This window comes from Chenopodium quinoa, unplaced genomic scaffold (genome assembly GCF_001683475.1).
Source record: "Chenopodium quinoa cultivar QQ74 unplaced genomic scaffold, ASM168347v1, whole genome shotgun sequence".
Classification (NCBI taxonomy): Eukaryota; Viridiplantae; Streptophyta; class Magnoliopsida; order Caryophyllales; family Amaranthaceae; genus Chenopodium; species Chenopodium quinoa.
In genome coordinates, this window is record NW_018745617.1 from 4,546,100 (window position 1) to 4,568,857 (window position 22,758).

At 35.1% G+C, this 22,758-nt stretch overlaps 1 protein-coding gene and 1 long non-coding RNA gene across 7 annotated transcripts; one reads left to right on the top strand and one right to left on the bottom strand.

Moving 5' to 3' along the window:
• Positions 1-1,129: 1,129 nt before the first annotated feature.
• LOC110716761 (myb-like protein A) lies at positions 1,130-2,014 on the bottom strand. The gene has a single exon (XM_021895394.1). It carries the CDS (start codon positions 2,012-2,014, stop codon positions 1,130-1,132), a length of 885 nt encoding a protein of 294 aa, XP_021751086.1.
• Positions 2,015-3,104: 1,090 nt separating this feature from the next.
• LOC110716731 lies at positions 3,105-15,496 on the top strand. 6 transcript variants are annotated; one of them, XR_002510580.1, is made up of 8 exons: positions 3,105-3,539; positions 5,210-12,347; positions 12,447-13,086; positions 13,183-13,424; positions 13,540-13,743; positions 13,844-13,936; positions 14,038-14,154; positions 14,237-14,326. It is a non-coding gene; the product is annotated as an uncharacterized LOC110716731 (long non-coding RNA). The 6 variants fall into 6 exon arrangements; XR_002510579.1 differs by having other exon boundaries at positions 3,108-7,780; positions 7,865-12,347; XR_002510582.1 differs by having other exon boundaries at positions 3,109-3,539; positions 8,901-12,347.
• Positions 15,497-22,758: the final 7,262 nt, after the last annotated feature.

Below are 22,758 nucleotides of genomic sequence, written 5' to 3' on the forward strand. Positions count from 1 at the left end.
GGTGATATCTTTCTTCACTACCTCCCCCATTTGGGGATGTAGCTTACGTTGTCGTTCAATAGAGGGAAGGATGCCTTCCTCAAGCGTTATATGATGCGTACACAAAGCGGGGCTTATACCTTTGAGATCATCAATGGTATAGCCCAAAGCACCTTGGTGCTTTCTCAAAGCATCACATAGCGCTTGAGCTTGGTTCTCACTCAAGGATGCACTAACAATTATGGGATAAGTATAAATTGGGCCTAGGTTTTTATACCTAAGGTGTGATGGTAGAGGTTTGAGCTCTACCATAGGCACACCTTTACCTTCTTTGGTCGAGGCTACTTGCAAAGCATCTTGACTTGAGATCCCCATGCAAATTTGTTCATCACTTCCTTCAATGCTTCCATCAAGCAAATCTTCATACAATTTCACTTCCTTGCTAGGAGCACCTATCTTTTCGTTATTCAACAAAACACACTCAAGAGGATCATTAGATGTGAGCAAGTGCTCATGCATGGATTGCACAATATTATCAAGAACTTCAACACTCATGCAATTTTCAAAGGAAGAAGAGGGATATTTCATACCTTCATTCAAATCAAACTCAACTACCTCCTCTCCTATCTTAAGAGATATCTTAGCACTCTTGACGTCAATCATAGCCCCCGATGTAGCAAGGAATGGTCTACCTAAGATGATAAGGATATTAGCATCTTCACCCATATCCAACACTACAAAATCTACCAGAATGACAAATTTCCCTACCCTCAAAGGAACATCTTCTACCTTTCCTTTTGGGACACCTATCAGCTAATTGCAACGTAATCTTGGAAGGTAAAAGTTCCCCTAGCTCTAGTCTTTGATAGATCGAATATGGCAAAAGGCTAACATTAGCTCCTAAGTCACATAAGGCATTATCAATTTGCATCTTATTAATAACACAAGGAATGGATAAATTTTTGGGATCCTTCAACTTAGGTGGCATCTTATTCATTAGGATCGCACTATAATTCTCGGTTAGGGTAATCGTTTCCGCCGTATCACATGTCCTCTTTCCACTCAAAATTTCACTCAAAATTTCTTTAAGGAACTTAGCATAGTTTGGCATTTGTTCTACCACATCGGTGAAAGGAAGAGTAAGATGAAGTTAATAAAGAATCTCTATGAATTTTCCAAATTTCTCATCCAATTTGTGCCTATTATACTTTTGGGGATAAGGGAGCTTGGGCTTGTAAAGTTCTTTCTCTTTCTCTTTCACTCTTTCTACTTGTTCCTCCTCAATTTTCTCAATTATGGGACTCTCATGTCCTTCAATCTCAATCGGGCTCTTGCTAGTACTCTCTCTAGCATCACTCTTCTTAGGTACTCCACTCTCAAGGACCCTGCCACTCCTAGTGACAATTGCATCCATAGGGTTCTTAGAATCTAAGTTCAATGAAGTCAAAGAAGAAGAAGAATTCTTAAATTCCTTAAAGTCACTAGCCAATTGAGAAAGTCGGGTTCCTAACTCCTTATTTTGAATCAACATGTCAATAAACTTCTCATCATTCACGGCCATGTAACATTCTAGTAAATTGGCTTGTTTCTCAAAAACCTCTTCCAAGAAACTCCTAGAAGAAAATGGTTGATCATGGAAATTATCACTTGGGCCTTGAGTATTTGGAATGGATCCAAGTGGGGTACCTCTTTGAACATTAGGTTGAAAATTTCCCCTACTTTGATTATTCCAATTATCCCTAGCTTGATTTTGGCCATGATGTTGACTATGGTTACCATAACCTCGGTTATGATCCCCATGCCCTCCGCCATGACTTTGACCATTATTACCATAATTGTTATAGCCGCCACGAATCTCTTGGACTCCATGATTTCTACAACCACCACTTTGATTATAATTATCATAGTTCACTTGGTTGTGATAATTCCTATTTCTAACATTTCTTTTAACCTCAAATCTAGGTTCAAAATTATGATTACCAACATAATTCACATGCTCATTTTCAATTCCATCACAAGGAACATTGGGGCACATATATAAAAGCATCATGATCATTCATTCCACATAAATCACAAGGCCAACATTCTCTAATCATGCAACAAGTAGAAGGAAAAGTGTTAGGGTAAGAAGGTGTACCTCTCCCCTTATTTTGGGAGGGAAGAATCGGAGCTTGCGAAGGAGGACTCTCAAGCTTGGCCTTGAGGGATACGACCTCTTTCACTAAATCCGAAATTAGAGTGGTCAAATCGTTGATGGCATTGAATTGTTCGATCGATCACCCCTTGCTAGTTGGCTCTTTTTCCACCTCTTTCCAATACATATAATGTCTCACCACTTCATCTATTGCATCCACCACTTCTTCTTCCGTTTTGTTCATTATCGGGCCTCCGGCTCCGGCATCTAAGCTTGCTCTTCCTTAAGAACTCAACCCACCATAGAAGATTTGTATAATTTGGTAGGTAGGAATTCCATGATGTGGACACTCTCGTTGATACTCCTTATACCTCTTCCATGCTTCATAGAGACTCTCATTAGGCCCTTGCTTGAAATTTTGGATCAAAGCCCTAGATTTCGCCGTCTTCTTTTGTGGGAAAAAGCGAGATAAGAAAGACTTGGTAACTTCATTCCATGTCCTTAGGGACCTTGGTTTGACCTCCTTGTCCAACCACTCTAAAGCTCTTCCAATGAGAGAAAAGGGAAACAACTTGAGCCTAATATACTCTTGAGCAACTCCGGCAACCACAATTGTATTACAATACTTCTCAAAATCTTTGAGATGATTGAGAGGATTTTCACTTTTTGCACCACCAAATTGTTTCCTCTCGATCAAGGTAATCATAGCTGGTTTGATTTCAAAATCGTTATCCGGAACCAACAATGGAACAATCCCACTCTCATACTTGTAAACACCCGGAGTGCCTAACTCCTTCAATGTCACTCTACACTAGTGCATAATTGAGTTTATGTAACACATGATTGGTAACACTTCTTAAAATGCAAAATATTAGATTTATAATTAACACTTTGGTAACACTTTATTAAATTGTATCACTTAATGTAGCAATTTTAGCATAGGTAACATTTTAAAGTATCAGTTTTAAAATAGGTAGCATTTTATGGTAACACAAATATAGATGTTACCTTATTTTTGGGAAAAACAAAATAAATAAAACATTTAAATAAAAAGAAATACAAGTGTTAATCCCAAAATTTATACCAATTCATTAAAATAGCCAATTAGCCGCCAAAGTTAATAGAAAATTTGGGCCAAAACCGCAAGATTAATAAAAAAACAAGAAGAAAAGAATATTGCAATCTCTCAAAATTTTATTTCATCTTCATTCCCTGTTCAACAGCGCCCTAGCAACGATAGATAATCAATTAGGTTTAAGCAAAAATCTATAATTCCGTCTCCATAATTTCATCAGAATCTCGCGCAATTTTATTGAAGTTTCGTTAGATCAGTTCGTCTCGCGCAATTATTTCATCTGAAATCAAGTAATCTCGAGCAATTTCATCATGATATTGGGTTTTATTGTATTCGTGCTTCTAATTTCAGGTACTTAATGATTTGTGATGGATGGTTTTCTAATTTTTTGGTTATTTAACCTTTAATTTTCAATAATGTATGAATGAAAGCGTTTATTTTTCAATTTAATTGTGAATGGTTATTGGCTTTGTGTTTGATATGGTTCTATTTTTTAATTGAATTTTTTTATTTGGGTATTTCAAGTTTGGTTTGTGATTCGGAATTTTGCTATTGGTTTTTTTTTTTTTTTTTTTTAGTTCATGCATGTCGTAGAGGACATTGTAGTTGCTATTTCTAAACCTTGTTTGCATTGTGTGAGAAGTTTTAGAATTGCCGTTAGCTGATTTATGTATAGAGTAAAAACCGAATGAACAATGTTATATTTTTTTAGTCTAATGGCTATTGTACTGTTGAGTATAAGATCAGCCATCACCCCTACATCTTCCTAGTTCACCAAGGTGATTATTGATTAACTAGATTGTATTGTTATTGTCAACATTAAAATGAATAAAGAAAGTGTAAAAACTAATCTGAAAGGTAGATTATTATGTCTGATAACTTGATACAGTATGTTCTAAAAACAGAGAAAACATCTCAAAATTTGGTTCATATACTTGGTATATATGTAAGCGTGCTACCTGGAGTAAAAAGAAGTTGAGACATGATGAAATTAAACTGGAAAAACATGGCATGTTTTGAATTGATCAGTTAAATTAACATAGTATATGATCCATAAACATAATTGCCACCACCATATACTAGAATGAAAAGAAATCTAGGCACCCAACAATTAAAATAAAAAATGAAATCATATCTTATAAAGAAAACTAGAGATAAAAGTAGAGGTTTCATTGTAAAATTAAGCAGATTGATAATTGCAAGAAGAAGAGCAAGCATTGAACTAGAGTATATTGCAATCATAGTATGTGGTAATGTGATAATGGGTGAGAAGCTCATTATTTGGATTTGACGAACTATTATTAAAGTGTTTTATTTTTCTATTTCAAAGAGAATTATCACCAAGAGGATAGAAATAACTACTCCTCAAGATGCCTACTCCTCAAGCAGAACAATACTTCATAAAGTTGGCATATTCTCCTGGTCCTGTGTTTTGTGGATATCAATAAAGGGGAAGGTGGTTTAAAATGCTCTTTCCCTTTGTCGCTGTTAGGTGGGTGGTTTTTACCATTGAATATCGCTATTAAATTCTTGGAGTTCCCATTCCCCTCTGTTTTATTACCCCTCCCAATGTGGAACTTGCCCTTTACCTCTTTATCCTCTACCCATCTTCTCTACTTTTCATCTTCCATTCTCACTCCATAGTCCAAACCAATTCATCCTTGAAACTTTGGTGAAGATCTGACAGATTGTATAAGCCTACCTAGAACTATGAGCAGAAGTGTATACCTCTGCCTTATGTATAAAAAAAAAAGCGATTTGCACTTTTTAGATGATAGTAACCTAAAGACAGGGATAATGTTTCCTTAATTAAGCTGTTTTCTTCTATGAAGTATAGTAGTCTTCTAATCTAAGCATACATTTGGACATACTTGTTTGATTTTTATTTTTATCATGTATACAAGGTTAAATTTATGGGTGTTTATTTCCATGGATATTCTCATTCCTTTTAGAAATGTTAAAGTTATATGCCAATATATATTTTAAATCTTTAAATTCACTATGTTTAAATTTTGATAAAGGAGACGAAATGAGTAGTTGGACCAACTTCTTACAATCTAGTCATGAGTATGAGAAAGGTGTAGAGGATTATTTAGATAAAGCGTTCTCTACACGAGCAATTGGAGATCAAATTACTTGCCCGTGTAAGGCGTGATATCACCGCTTTTGGCATCGTAAAGAGACAGTGTTCAATCATTTGATTGCAAACGGAATTGAGCCTGGCACCGAAGGATGGCATTGCTATGAAAAGGGCATGTCAACAACATCAAATACTAAAAAGGATGTTGAAGACATGCATGACGATATTGAACGTCAGATATATGATGTTCATAGAGATGTGGCAGAAAGGTATGAAGGTGTTGGAGATGAGCCTAATGATGAGGCTAAGAAGTTTTATAAGTTAGTTGAAGATGGAAAACAAGAGTTATATCCTGGGTGCAAAAAAATTTCAAAGCTATCATTTCTTATTCGTTTTTACCTTTTGAAGTGTACCCATGGGTTAACTAATATAGCAATTTCAGAGTTTTTAGAGCTTTTTCGAGAAGTGTTACCAGATGCATCCAATTTTCCTAACTCTTTTAATGAGGCAAAGAAATTGATAAAAGATCTGGGTCTTCATTATGACAAGATTGATGCATGTCGTAATGATTGTATGCTATATTGGAAGGAGCATGAAGCTGCCACGTCTTGCTATGTTTGTCATGCTCCAAGGTGGAAAGAAACACAGACTAAATCCCAAGAAGATATTAGCAATCAACCATCTAAGAAAGTGCATCAAGTCCCTGAAAAATTTCTTTAGCATTTCCCTCTTAAACCAAGGCTTCAAAGGTTGTACATATGTTCAGAAACAACAAAGCTAATGAGGTGTCACGATGAAGAAAGAAATAAGGATGAGTTATTGAGGCATCCTGCAGATGGTGAGGCATGGAAAGAGTTTGACCAAAAGTACCCAGATTTTCCTAATGAGGCACATAATGTTCATTTGGGCCTCGCAAGTGACGAATTCAATCCATTTCGAACTATGAGCACACAACATAGTACATGGCCTGTTGTTCTAATTAATTATAACTTACCACCATGGTTGTGCATGAAGCCAGAATTCTTAACGCTATCACTCCTTATTCCCGGGCCCACCTCTCCTGGAAATGACATTGATGTCTATCTTCAACCATTGGTTCAAGAACTCAAAGATTTGTGGGTGTATGGGTTAGACACCTATGATGCGGAGAAACGTCAAACATTTAAGATGCATGCAGCTTTACAATCAACGACCAGCGACTTACCAGGTTATGCTATGTTATCGGGTTGGAGCACCAAAGGGAAGTTTGCATGCCCTTATTGTCACTGCGAGACTGATCATCATCACTTGAGTAATAGTAACAAATCCTGTTATTAGGCTCATCGTCGATGGTTAGATGAAAATCATCCTTGGCGGCATGATATGGTGTCTTTTAATGGGGAAAAGGAAGAGAGGACATCTCCAGATCCTTTAATAGGGGATCGAATTTCAAGCTTGTTGGAAAACTGGGAAAACAAGTTTGGAAAGTTACAACCAAAGAAGAAATATGTAGATTGTCCTTGGAGAAACTCCTCTGTCTTCCACACTTTGCCTTATTGGAAAGATTATGGGTGTCGTCATCATTTGGATGTCATGCACATTGAAAAAAACGTTTGTGATAATGTGCTCGCAACTTTGTTAGACATACCTGGAAAGTCAAAAGATCATCATAAGGCTCGTTTAGATCTGCAAGAAATTGGTATAAGGGGAGAACTACATCCTGTGGATGCAGATGATGAGCGATATGTTTTGTTGCCCAAAGCTTCATTCTCAATGACGAAGGAAGAGAAAATCATATTTTGTAGTGTTTTGAAGAAGGAAAAGCTGCCCCAAGGTTGTGCATCAAATATTGCAAGGTGTGTACAAGTCAAGAAGGGGAAAATATCAGGGTACAAGAGTCATGATGCTCATATAATAATGCAACACTTGCTTCCGCCAGCAATTAGGAAAACTTTACCAAAGCATGTTGCTTTACCTCTTATGAGATTGAGTGCCTTTTTTAGGGAAATATGCAAGAGAGTCATCAATCCGAAAGATTTGGATCGCCTTCAAGCAGGAATTATTGAGACTCTTTGTGAACTAGAAAGAATATTTCCACCTTCTTTTTTTTACATAATGATCCACTTACCGATTCATTTGGTTGATGAAATCAAGCGTGGTGGACCGGTGTGTGATTGGTGGATGTACCCTATAGAAAGGTACCTCGGAAAGTTAAAATCATATGTTAAAAACCGATGTCGCCCGAGGCTTCTATAGCAGAAGGTTATTTGGCTGAAGAGTGCTTGATATTTTGCTCTAGATATTTTAATGCTAGTGTAAAGAAGCGATCTAAGTGGTTTAACAAAAGTCAAGAGAAAACTGATGAAATTGATGAAGAATCACCTTTATTCCCTAAGGCAGGTTATCCTCTTGGGAGGAAAAAGAAAGGGAAGAAGAAAGGGAAGGCATACACTCTTGATTCAGACACAATGGCTCTAGCACATCGTTATGTGTTGTTTAATTGTCAAGATGACCAAGTTGAGAATTACATCAAGTGAGTAATTTTTTCAATATCTTATCCATTGTGTTTAAATTTATATTATTTTATTACCTTACTTATATGGCTAATACTATGAAGGGAACATGAAGAGTTTATGAAGAAGAAGTCTAGAGACAAACGAAAAAGAAGGTGGAAAGAGGCACAAGAGTATAGCAATGAATTTATGGTTTGGTTTAGAGAAAAGGTTGTGGTGGATAATGTCCCGGATCATATTAAGTGGCTATCAAAAGGTCCTTCTACTATTGCAAGGAGGTACACCGGATATTTTTGTAATGGATATAAGTTCTACACTAGAGATCATGATGAAAGGTGTAAAACTCAAAATAGCGGACTCTCTTTAACCGCTTTGACTCCAAGCTTCGCAAGTAGCAAGGATCACAATCCTGTTCTTGGTAATGTCACATATTATGGGGCTATAAAATCGATAATTGAGGTCGATTATTGGAGTGCATTTAGTGTTGTGTTGTTTGAGTGTGATTGGTTCCATGTGGAAGTAGATGATTATGGACTCACTCGGGTTAACTTTAAGAAATTGTGTTCTAAAGATGATCCTTTTGTCTTGGCATCACAAGTGCATCAAGTGTTCTACACTCAAGACGGCCTTGAAGACGATTAGCATTATGTGCACAGAAATTTGCCAAGAGATTTTTTTATGCCGAGGGGCAATCTGAACACACATATATGAATGAAGTTCGTGAACCCGCAGAGGATGTAATTCCGGCTACAGATAATGATGTACACCAAATTTGTGTAGAAAGCTGCTTATGACAAAGTTGAGGTGCCTGTTGGCCGTGAAATGAGAGATCATAAACGCGAAGAAAGTTCCGATATAGATGACACTGATTGGGATTGGATGGAACCGTCAAAGTGACATGCATGTTTAGATCTTTTTTTTTTTATGTATAATAATTGTCCTTCTTTTGAACTTATTATTTGGATTTGACAAACTATTATTGAAGTGTTCTATTTTTCTGTTTGAACTTGTTTTCTTATGAAATTGATAAGTTAATTGTTAAATTTAGTGTTGTGCTACAGAATTTACTCTAACCTTTATTTAAATACTTTAAATTTATTTGAGGTTTGATATGATAGTGATAGTATTTACATTTGACAGTTTTGAGTTGTGTGGTATCTTGGTGCTCCGGTGCTTTTAGGTGCTTTTAATGTGCTCAAGTGCTCAGGTGATATGACCCACTCTTTCTGTGCTCATTCTATGTTGTTTCTGTGCTCAAGTGCTTTTTTCAGGTTACGTATGTGCATATTGGCTTTAATATTTTTTTGTTTATGTATATCAGCTACATATCACAGTTATTATAATTTTTTGGACCAAGTGGTCTTCAGCTACATGCCTTGAGCTACTACAGTCTGTATTCTTGGCTTATTACCTAGTTTTCGCTGTGATTTAAATGTATTATAGTGAGGTTGATAAGGATTATACAGGGCAGGTTGCAGCCAATTCAAGGCTCAGAAACATTTGTCACTCTATGAACTTGATCTTGGTCCTATCATGTCTCAGTAGTCAGAACCATGATTTAACATAGTACCAATCACTCCACTTGTTTTCTTATGAAATTTAATCTTCCTAGCAGTCTAAGTCTAAGTATTAGCAATATTAATATGTACCTCAGACTATTAGTTGATCAGAGTTGAGTATAAGGTGATCATAGTATTATAGTGAGGTTGATAAGGATTATACAGGGCAGGTTGCAGCCAATTCAAGGCTTAGAAACATTTGTCACTCTATGAACTTGATCTTGGTCCTAGCATGTCTGAGTAGTCAGAACCATGATTTAACATAGTACCAATCACTCCACTTGTTTTCTTATGAAATTTAATCTTGCTAGCAGTCTAAGTCTAAGTATTAGCAAGATTAATATGTACCTCAGACTATTAGTTGATCAGAGTTGAGTATAATGTGATCATAGTATTATGTACACTGAAATTTTCATTGCATTGCTCTTTCTGACAAATAATATGATATGCATGCTTTTTATGTGCTCAAGTGCTTTTATGATATACAATTAGGTGCTCAGGTGCTTTTTCTGTGCTCAAGTGCTTAGGTGATATGCATGCTCTTTATGTGCTCAAGTGCTTTTATTAATAATTGTATGTAATTGTGGTATTTTTATTACCTTTGACTCAGTCTTGGGTCAGTCAGGTGAATATAAAGTCAGGGCTGATAGTCCTATGCTCTAAATTCAAACTGATATGAGCTGAATTTTTACTTTGCTTGATCTGATTAGCTATGAGGGAAAGTTCATATATGACTAGCTACTTAGCTAACTGATATTGACTTCACATAAGAAACTGAGCACAGAAACTGAGAAACTCAGCACCTGACTACAAATTCGAGCACCTGAAAAACTAAGCACAGAAAGAGCAACTCAGCACCTGACTTCACATAAGAACTAGGACATACATGCCAACTAACCACCATAAGAATTCAGAATATTAGCAAGATTTATTTACCTCAGACTCGGCTTTATTCAAATTGCTATTAATCTAAGGTAAAGTAATCTTGCTAATACTCAATTATAGCCAGCTATATGCAAGGACTCAGCCTAAACCGGATGTTCGCTTCACTTATGCTAGAAGGATCAGGAAATAACCAAAAGTTAGAAGTTGCTAAGCTGTCAGGTGGTTAAATTCAGTTTTGGGGAGAAGGGTAGATTGGTAATCTCAGGGAAAGTTTGTTAGGAGTTTGTTATTGTAGGCTGGCATGCTTAGGGAGTGCTGAAGTTTGTTTATGGCTTAATTTTAGGGTATTAATAGGGAATGAGGGAAAGGGGAATGTATCAAAGAAATTAATTAATAAAGTTCTTTTGGGAGAGCTCCTTCCTCTCAAAAGAAGGTTGTATTGTTGGATACTCTGTTCAATAATACTACTAACATTCCCTTGATTGCCTCTGTTTATGTCATTTACAGCTTGCTTCCTCACTGATCTTTTACTATTCTGTAGCACTATAATCACACAATTCAATACATTGAATCTATATTAGTAGGAATAGGAGGATAGTGCTCATATATGACTAGCTAACGGATATTGCATGCATTAAGTTCAAACTAAAGGTTTTCTCCCTACATGGATCAGATGCAAACATTGCTTGATCTGATTAGCCACGAGGGAAATTTCATATATGACTAGCTAACTAATATTGCATGCATTGACAGCTTATTACCTTTGTTCTGCAGAATTATGCTTGCATGTCATAGGGCCTAAGCTGAATCATCTATGCATTGACTTTTGCTCTGCAGAATAATGCATGCATGTCATAGGACCTAAGCTGGTCACTTTCACTAATTAGGATACGGGTTTAACAGCTTATTACCTTTGTTAAGCAGATTTGAGCACCTGAGAAACTAAGCACAGAAAGAGCAACTCAGCACCTGACTTCACATAAGAACTAGGACATACAGGCCAACTAACCACCAAAAGAATTCAGACTATTAGCAAGATTTATTTACCTCAAACTCGGCTTTATTAAAATTGCTATTAATATGAGGTAAAGTAATCTTGCTAATACTCAAGTATAGCAAGCTATAATCACGCAATGCAATAAATTGAATCTATATTAATAGGAATAGGAGGATAGTGCTAAGATTGTGATGATAATGATATAGCCTAGAAGAATTTGGCAGAGACGGTAGCTAATAAACTGGTTCTGCTGTAGATTGTGATAATGATATAGCCTTATTTTGCTCTGACAGTAGCTAATAAAATGGTTCTGCTATAGACAGTATCTTATATTGTATGTTTGATTTTATTCACCTATTTTTATTGTTGGACTCACGAAGGACAGTTTTGTGAGAGATTACTAAATGTAGTTCATTGCAAAATTAAGTATATTAACCTTACTCAAGGAACAATAAAATATGCTTTTTCTTGTGAACTGCATAACATTGTTGCATGCTTAATACGAAGTATATATGTGATTGCATTTCTCGCATTCAAAGAAGCAGTAAGGTATGAGAATCAAGTGGGAACTTGATGGTAGAAAATTAGAGATCCCACCCTCTCAACTAAGAGGTTGGAGGTTCAATTCCCATCACCCCAACCTATCAAATAATCAACTCTCTGGTAATATCTCAACTGGTGTATATACCTTGAATAATATAAACTAAGTTTTGCTTACTTAGACCTTTTTTTTAGTTGGTTTTTGGATTACTTATCAGACTATAAGGTTAGTATATAAATATAACTGAGAATTCTGAATTTTGTGTCACTTGTGCTGACTGCTGAGTTTTTGTTCTGGTGGAATTTCTAACTGACTGCCTTGTGTGTTCTTTGTACGAAGAAAGATTTAGATGGAAGAATATGAGAAACTTAGACAAAAAAATATAGAAAAAAATAGAATCAGGATGAAGGATTTAGGGGTTTTCCATGGCTTATGAAATGAAACAGTCGATGAAGGGATCGAAACAAACGAAAAAAAGGAAGAATGTGACTAAAGATACTGACGAGTATACACCTGATGAAGAGGGTGAACTAAACCACTCAAGTGAAGAGGATGAAAATGAGATCAGGAAAAATGCTGTAAACTTGAGATCTCGTTCAAAGAAGGTGGTAATTTTTTTTTTTGACAACTTAATTTTGTGAATCATAACTGTTTAAAAATCATGTAATACTTGTTTAATGATTCTCGTGAGTACTTAATTTCAGGTTGTGGCATTGAGAGGGAAGATAACCACAAACACTAAGGACACGGCATGTGTCTCTTCAGTACTAATGGCTAATGAAATTAAGATGCATCTTCAAGACACCGAGAGACAACACTCAGATCAAGGGTTACAAGGGAGAGATTCAACACAAAGAAAAATCCAATCGGGCAAGTCTACTGCACAGAAAAAATCAGCAATCCATAATCAGCAAGAGAAAGAGGTTGGGATTGGGAATGGTATCCAAACTAAGACAGGGTAGAGTAAGACAGTGGTTGCCCTTGGTTCACTCAGTGCTTATAGGCAAATGCAAACACAGTTACGTGAAAAAGAGAGGAGAGCAAAACAATGTGATTTATTACTACGACCTATTAACATGACTAGTTCACAGCCTATTAACATGGCTAGTTCATATTGGTATTTAGGGAGTTCACAAGCACAAAGTTTTTCACAACCACAAAGATTTGGACATGACTTACAGGAAGATTATGAGAATCATATGGGTTCAAATGAACGCATTTTGGAACAATATGACGATGAAGAAGATGCTTTTAGTGAGGATTTGAGTACTCTTACCCCTGAGGAGCTAGGAATAATGCAAGATGTACCACTAATGAATCAAGAGCAAGAAAGTGAACAAATAGGTAATGATCACTATCATTCCGTTCTAAATATTTTAAGAGGATATGTTAAGAGCAATATATGATTTTAATGACTTTGTCGAGTTAATATTCATGTAGCACCTCCAAAAAGTAAGCAAACTAGAGGACCAACTATGTGTAAAGATGTCCATGAATGGACATTAGAGGAGCGTAAGCCTATTGTTCTTAATGAAAGAAAGCCTATTGGTCCCGATGATAAGACTGTGAATACATTTACAAGATTATTAGGGACTTTAGCTCGTAATTCTTTTCTAGCACCGTTGAACAAGATTAGTTGGCATTATGTTCCAGACAAGGAACAAATTTGGAGTTACGTGAAGGTATGCACCTTTTTTTAAATGGTGTGATTTGATTAGTTTATGTGCTATTATATGTTAAGTGGCTGACGTAATTTATTGCTTCCTAATTTGTTGTTTAATATTTTACTTAATACAGAAGAAATACATAATCTCGGAAAATGGTAAAGATTGTGTTTTGTCATTCGTGGGAAGGCTGTGGCGTAGATATAAATGTAGTGTAAAGGCAACACACTTTACTCCGTACGGCAATGATGGTGATAGGTTGGCAAATCCACCTAATACAATTCCAGAAGCACATTTCAAAGAGTTGCTAGAATTTTGGAATTTGGAACCAGTCTAGGTAGAGTTATGTTGTTTGTTTACATTTATATTACAATTGTTTATTTCTTTCACAAATTGAAATGTGTTAAACTATGAACGTGTGTTATGCATGCATGCAGGAAGACAACCAAAAGAATAGGGAAATAAGTATAGATCAAAAAGATAGGCACACCATGGGTCCTATGACTCTAGCGAGGAAACAACATAAATTGGTATATTTTTATACCATTTTTCCTTCTATATCTTTCTCACTAGGATCATGTAAACAATATTCATTCAATTCTTATTTGGATGTGTTTTTTTTTTATTCTAGCAACAACTAGATGTTGAAAAAAAGCCACCATCCTTGGCACTCATGTACAAATAAAGTCGTAAAAGGAAAGCAGACAAGAAATACAAAACATCTTATGAGCCCACCCAAAGTAACATTGTAAGTCCTGTTGTCTGTATATTTTTTTGAATATGATTATTTGTCTCAAATTAGTTGTTTGATTGTTATATTCCCATTATAGGACAAGATGGAGGAGGTACAAATTCAAAGTGAAATTGATGGAGATGTTGCATACTATGAAGTAATGAATAAACCAAATAACTTTGGCCATAGAAAAAAGCAACCAGGGATATGTTCACTAAGGGGAAAGAGCAACAATCCAATAATTCCCGATGAGTTCTTAAAGCCCTATAAAGACCAAATTGTGAAAGAAACTGTAGCAAAATTAATGAAGACGCTCAAGTAAATTGATCCCGAAGTGTTGGATACTTTGACTGGATCACTTGAAAATGTGTCATCCAATCTAGATGTTACAAATCATATTCCCATTGTACACTCTAATGAGCAACAACGAAATGAGGTAAGTTAATGTATAATCTTTTAAATAGCACAAACTCTTATTATTGAATTATTTAATTTTTGTTCTACTTTTTTGATACATGATGCTTTCACACATAGGACCAAACGGATAAAGATGAAGAATTGGGATAGCAATTATGATCAACAAGAACTTTCTTTTACTGCTTTTTTGCTACTGCTACCGCTATTTTGCTGCTGTTTTTATCTGTTTTGCTGCTGTTTCGAGCTATTTTGCTGCTACTGTTGTCTCTGTTGCTGTTTTACTGCTGTTTTCAGCTGTTTTGCTGCCGTTTTGAGCTGTTTTTTGCTGCTGTTTTGAGCTGTTTTGCTGTTGTTTCGAGCTATTTTGCTGCTGTTTTGCTGCTATTGCTGTCTCTGTTGCTGTTTTGCTGCTGTTTTGAGCTGTTTTGCTGCTGTTTTGAGCTGTTTTGCTTCTGTTTCGCCCTGTTTTGCTGCTGTTTCGAGCTGCTTTGCTGCTGTTTCGAGCTATTTTGCTACTGTTTTGCTGTACTGCTGTCTTTATTGTTGTTTTGCTGCTACTGCTGTCTCTATTGCTGTTTTGCTGCTGTTTTCAGCTGTTTTGCTGCTGAATCTTGCTTATTCGGTTGCCAACTCATGTCTACTACTGCTGAATGCTGCCAATTCATGTCTGCTATTGCTGGAAGCTTCCACTACTGTCTAGTGCTAGTTGCTGCTAAAGACTGCTGATGACATTTTCCGTTCTGCTAGCTAGCTGTGTAGCTACTGCTATACGCTGTTATTATCAATGTTTTTTTATTGTTATCGTTGTCTTTTTTGAAAATTTGGAAGTTTTTTGTTTTTCCTTACTTTTTCCAAGCTAGAGATCGAACTTAATATTCTTTGTGTTTGGATTATTATATTGTTTGGCCAAACATTTAAATTGGTGTTTATGGATTTTTTTTGTGAGAATTATGAAGTTATTTCAATCCAAATTGTTTTCTATTATGTGTTGATTACTTATTCATATAGTTGTTGTACATATAATTTATGTTTTCTTATATTTTTTACAAAATATAGTAAATATTATTATTAATAATAATAAATAATAATAATAATACATAATAATAATAATAATAATAATAATAATAAATAATAATAATAATAATAATAATAATAATAATAATAATAATAATGTCGAATAAAGTGCTATATGTCAAAACATGATTGAAAAATGTTACCTAATAATCAACAAAGTGTTACATTAGTTCGAAAAAGTGATACATAATGTCGGATAAAGTGATACTATATGATTGATAAATGTTACTAAAGATAAGTAAGTATTACATAAAAAATAAATAGTAACACTTTAGAAATGATACTAATAATGTTAAAAGTGATACATAAAAGGGTTTATAATAACACTTTTAAAAGTGTTACCTAATGTTACCCGAAGTGTTATATAAGACCTTTGGTAACATGGGCGGATGTATCACCCAATAAAGTGTTACCTATTGTCTATAATAACACTTTTTTGTGTAACACTTTTAGGGTGTTACTTAAGGTTAATTATGTACTAGTGCTATGAGCTTCTCCCATGTTTACTTGCACACACAATCTCAAACAAAATTATTAGTAACACGACTACAAATGTAGCCTTAAGGAAAATCTTTTTGTGTTTTTGAATAAGATGGAATAGACTCAACAACAATGCAAAATCACAACGCCATTCCCCGGCAACGGCGTTATTTTGACGTGGGTCGAGACTAGGTCGAGACTAGGTCGTTGAAACTAATCCATACCCTAAGTCAAACAAAATTTGTAATCTCTCAACACACCCTTATACGAGTATAATAGTAAGTCGAGGGTCGAACCACTAAGGAATGGAGAGCGATCTTATATTGTCAAGTCAAGCTATTCCGGAAAGGTTAGGTAAGGGTTTGAATGCTAAACAACTAGACAAGCTAGGTTTGGACAAATGTAATAAACACTAGAGCTCGAGATCCACATATACTTGTAACGGATTCCGCTAATTGGGAAAGAACTGACTAAGTCGAGTGATGCGAGGGAAAGCCAATCATGCAACCAAAAGAGCATATCAAGCAATATTCCTAGAGGTATAACTAGCGCCAACTTACGATAAACTCTAGCTAGGAACGTCACAAGACACCTCAATCGTTAAATGCAAGCCACAAATCAATGGTTCGTATCAATGTGAACCTACAATGCAATCTAGTGTGAATAACTAGGGTGATCAAGCCTAAATCAAACACACACATGCACATAATCAGTTAACCAATTTAATCACATCATCAACTCCATCAATTTCCCCAAATTAACATCAATCCATTACTCATATATGCTTCACCATTACCCTAGCAATCAACTACTCACAATCCATAGAAATCAAGATCAAAACAAAGCTAAACAACAAAATCATCATGATCAAATTAAACAAACTAAAATCAAATCACAAATCAATCAAACTTGAACATTCAACAAAACAATTGAAATCAAACTAAAGATCAAACTAAAGATTGAATAAAAGAAAAGGAATCCTTACAAACTTGATCAAAGATCAAAGGAAATGGAGAAATCTTCAATCAATAACAATCCACCATGAAATTCTCTGTCTAAAAATCTAGAGTTTCTCTCTCTAAAAATCTCTCTAATTTTTTATCTAAAACTAACTCTAATTCTATTCTAATTCTCCTCTCAATCCTCCCCTCTAAAAATAGAAGGAAAAACTATATATAGGAAAGATAAAAAAGAAGAGTTAGTTGGATCGTCCCAAAAGAAACCCCGGAAGGCGCGGTCGCATCAAAGGAGAGGCGTGGCCGCGGGAAAAAGGGTACAGAACAGGGGCCCTGGCAGGCGCGCCCGCACTTGCACTAGGCGCGCCCGCGCCACCCAGGTGCGTGGCCGCACCACCCTTGTGCGCGCCCGCACCTTGTTGCAGGGGAGGCCCCCCTCTTCTTTGTCCTAGCTCATCCTCGTGTGCTTGTCTTTGTGATGATGATGAACACTAAGGTAGGCAGTCTTGAAAGGGCCATTTTGGTGGGTTCATGCCAAAGATGATGCCCCCACCGCACGCATGCACCTATCTCATGAGCTTGCTCCTTGCATTCCTTCAAACTTGAGCTCCAAATGACAAGCAAGAGGCGTCCAAAATGATGAGAAATATGAGAGGAAGGCTCGGGAATCCTCGGAACACGATCATAACCTGGAAATACACAAAAACAAGCAAATAAAAGGGAAAAGGACCAAATAAACAAAGAAATGCACAAAGAAAGAAAACTAACTAAGGAAAGCACAAACTAAAGAAATAAAGAATAAAACTAAGGGAAACTAAAGAAAAGAGCTATAAAATAGCATGAAATTCATCCTAAAAGAAGTCAAATGAGTGCCATAAATGACACTCATCTACATCTATGGGTGAATCTTCTTCATCCCAAATGTCATCTACTAGGTATATCGATCGTGGAAAGTGGATTTTCTTCCACATCTTTGAGGTAGACGTCCTCATAATCACTTTCCCAAACTCTGTTGATGCTAACATCCTTTTCTGGTGGAAATAGGACCAATTTCTTACTGTCAATCAATCCCTAGATTAGATCTTTGAATTTGAAACATTGTTCTATGGTATGTCCTCTTGTTTGATGGTATGGAAAATAGAACCTATCTATCCTTTTCAATGATTCAAATGGTCTTGGCTCGAGAGGTTTGATCTTTCCATCTCGAAGAGCATTTTAAACATGTTTGCATAAGAGGTCCCAATTGAAGTGTAAGTCTTGTTGATCCTTTTAGGTGTTTTGATTATTTGGAGAGAAAATGGTTCTCTCTTAGTAGTCTCTGTAGGATTCACCTCTTTAATAATATGCTTATTTCGAACCATCTTTGCGTGATCGAGGGCATTGCGACACATGTCCATTGCTTCCCTTATTATTTTTATGAGGACCCATACTTCTTCTTTAGTGGCAGGTTGTTGACCTGTAGGGAAATCAGTCATGGCATCGAAAAAGGTTTCCTCCACTTCTTCGACAACATGAGCTTCTTTGATTAGTTTGATGAGGGATGATGGGATAACGTGACTTTCCTCATTAGAAATAGTCAAAGAATATGAAAGTGGGGCGTTATTGATGCTTAGCTTCTTGCTTGTAGGAGGCAATGGAAGTTTGTTGCTATCAATCAGATCTTGAATAGCTTCCTTTAGCTTCCAGCAATTTTCAGTAAGATGGCCCCTGCCTTAATGGTATTTTCAATGTGCGTTGGGGTTCCAACTAGCCGTCCTCCACTCGACTGGTGGATCTCCAAATGGTCCAATGGGAGTTATAAGACTTTTTGCATGAAGGCGATCAAATGCGGTGTCATAACTCATGCCAATAGGAGTAAAATTCTTCTTAAATGGCTTCTTTAGTCCTTGATTATTCATAGCGAGGACATGATTAAGATTAATGGTGCTAACGTTGTTTAAGTGGGTGGTTTTGGAAGAAGAAGGATTTTCGTTCTTCTTTCCTTTTCAGCCACTGTTGGAGTTGTTAGCAGCTTTTTGTTTCGCAAGGTCATCCTCAATGATGATTCCTATGTCATAGACGGCCTTGAAAGTTTTCAAGTTACTTTGATATTTGAAATGCTTAGAATATTTTTCTTGGAGGTTCTTAATGAACATCCTTACAGATTCTTTCTCACTAGGAACGTCAACCATTTTAGCAGAAGTTTCCTTCCACTTATTAAAGAAGAAAGTAAAACCCTCCTTTTCCTTTTATTTTAACATCTCAAGTTCTCTATGGTCAATTTCAACTTGAATGTTACATTTGTATCTATCAATGAAAGCGTTTACTATTCCATCTCAAGTAGAGATCTTTTCTTTGTCAAGAGAAAAGAACCATTGTTGGCAAACAGTTTCAAGAGATAGAGAGAATAAAGAGTGAAAGTCTTTCCTATCAATCACCTTAATGTTCATTATAGTTTCAAAAACCCTAAAGTGGAAATAAGGATTGTTAGTTGGCTTTAACCTATGGATGTCAGTGGCATTGAACTTCTGCGAAAGAAGCTTCTTGTCCACTGAGACCCCTTGTGAGCTAATACCCTGGAACTTATATTCATTGGAGAGCTTGCTCAAGATTTCCTCCACTTGCTCCATATGTTGCTGTTTCACAGGGTCATTGACTTGAAGGGCCATAGCCTTCATCATTTCAGTTAAATTGGCCAAGTTTAGCCTAAGTTCATTGACTTCATCTTGAGTTGCCATTATCTTCTTAGCTTTTCTCTTTTGACAAATCGGTTTATGAAAAAGTAAGACTTGAACAAAAGCGTTGTCCTTGATTAGTTGCCTTTCTCTTTTTGATCAAGTACTGTAAATTAAACCATTTATTTTAATGAATTGACTCAAATTGACTTTGACTTTATTAATTTTTTTTTTAAAAAAAACAAACAAAAATAGGGTGTATATTTTTGGGAATCGAGTATAGGGTTCAAACAAGTATGGTTTAATTGGAGGATTATTATCCGACTTACCCCCCTAAAAAAATGACGGAAAACACGCGCACACAAGACTCTCTAGACATATGGTCAAGGTGAAAATACATGTAAAGTGTGTGATTTAATAGTGAGTGAAAGTGACATGCTTTGACACTTGTGTAAGACCATGAGACTATGTGCTTATACTTAGTTAAGGAATAAATATAGCTCCTGCCGTTAATAAACTGATTAATTAGACTCAACGTGAGGACTCAAGCAAAAAAAAGTGGACCGTCGCTTAAGCAACGGGACTGTCACCGAACGCCAGGACCAGCGTAATGCGACAATGCTGTATATTTAAAGGGGTGTTTTTCCCGAGTTTTTAGAAACTAAGTGGGATTTAATTTTCTTAGCCCGACATGTAGGATTATAAATTTTAGATGTAACCAATTAAATAAGAGATTGTTAATTTCTTTTGGAATTAAATAATTCAAATACTATGTAACAAAAATTGGCGAATGAGATTTTTAAGTTTAAATTAATTAAATGTAAAATATCATCTTTTGTTGTTATGAAATTTATCTAAATATACAACAAACATTAACACATAAATACAAAAAAAAAATATTTTAAATAATTCTAACAAACCATACATCGCACGGGTGTGTTCTAGTCCTTTAATATTAATATTTATGAGTATGATTTAAAATTTTTAGGCCAATTCAATATTTATAAAATTATGATGATATCAGGATTACGCCAACCTTCATCTTTCTTTGCTTGGACCAATGCACAAATTGGGGACAATATTTGTAATTATACTTTACTTTATCCCATAAAGCTATTGTTTTAATTTGGGGTCGAATTGAAAATAAAACAAGCAATTATATTTTGTTGTAGATTGCTAAAATTCAGTTGACGTACAAGTCAGTGAAAAGGGTTTTGTCTTCATTAGTTAGGTAAACTTTGTGAAACTTGACTTTGTTGCTTCAAAAAGGGGGGTTTTTTTTTTCTTTGCTTTGTGTATAATTTAGGTCTCACAATCACATAGAAAAATGCATTTATATAGTTCAATCATCCATTGTTCAAAGTTTCAAGAAATATTTATATTTATAACACCAAGAAAAATTAAGATTATGTCTTGTTTAACCCCTTAAAAGATATACGAGTAAATCTTATGGAAATGACGTTCACATCATCATATACATTCATATTGCACTAGATTGGTTGTTAACATTTTGTTCAAAAAAAAAAATATTAGTTGTTAATATTCCATGATAAATGAATAACATGAAGAGAGTGAAACTTGATGACTGGATTCATTGCTATAAAATTTTATTGTCGCAACAGTGTTAAAAATCATTGAGTATACTAAAACGACATAATTAAGTCTAGTGATATGTCAATGAGATGGAGGTATAAAGTGAAGATTCATCTAGCGTCTGTCTTAATTTGGTTAAAATAGATGAGTAAAAGTTTGATTACCAGACAATTGAACGAATATAAAGGTGAAAATCAAACTTATTTGAATGTGGTGCAATTACGTGGATATAGGTTTTGCATACACTTCCTACCCCAAAAGTCCACGATTTTAATATACATATATTTATGCCACATGTAACGTAGTGTTTATAAGATAACTCTTAAAGATATGGCAAAATTTATTTTTAAGTATTGTATTTGTACTCTTATGCTAATTGGTTGCTGATTGATAGAAGTATGAAATTTAAAACTTTGGGACCCCCCAAAAAATAAGGAATTGGTAACCAATCCACTTAAGTCTCTATTTCTAACTTCTAAGACAAGAAAGGGATGAATGTGGACCTCATTAAAACTAAAGTTTTCTTCTCTTTTTTTCTCCCTTATTGATAAAAATCTAAATTTGCTCTAAAATTCTTGCTAATTGACATATTGGTCGTAAAAGAAGCTAAAGATTACGACCTTTCGTTTGTAATCTCCAATTAACCAATAATAACCGTGACCAAACAAGCATGTTTGCCACTAAAATCCATTTTCGTTTATTTTGACATGTCTTTTTTCTTGATACACAAACATCATTCGAAGACTTCTATTGGGTTTGCGGTTACTTGCGATAACAGTTGTCATTAAGAATACTTCCATACGGAAAAAAATTGCACCATTTGATTGCAAATTTACACGACTACTAATACACTCTCATTTCAAAGTATTTAATTATTTACATATAAACAAAAAAATATATGAATAGATTGCCTTAAATTTTATTTAAAGTATCAACTTTTTCTATTACTATTAGACCCTATTCATTTTACCTTAAACAAATAATATTAAGTAAAAATAATTTCAGTTTAGTAAAAATTAGTAATTTAAAAGAAGAAATATAAAAAATAATCAATAAAAATAATTTCATTTTAGTAAAATTAATTTTACTTCAGTAAAAAATAATTTAAATTTAGCAAAAATAATTTAAGTTGAGTATAAAAATAATTTCAATTCAACAAAACATAAAAAGAATTGAACGAGTCTTACTATATGATGAAGTAATTTGTGCTACTCGCACTAAGTTAAAGTTATTTAAAAGTATTCACGAGTAAAATTATAATTTTTTTTTGAGACAAAATTATGATTTAATAATTGTAACACTCTCAATGAGTCAATGGTACAAGTAAAACATTATTAAGGAAATACTAAAGTACAAGTCATGTTCTTTTTTCACGAGTTGATGTTATGAAAGACACACAATTTATTAAATTAAATTGGTTAGAGTGGTTGACTCTTTATTGATTT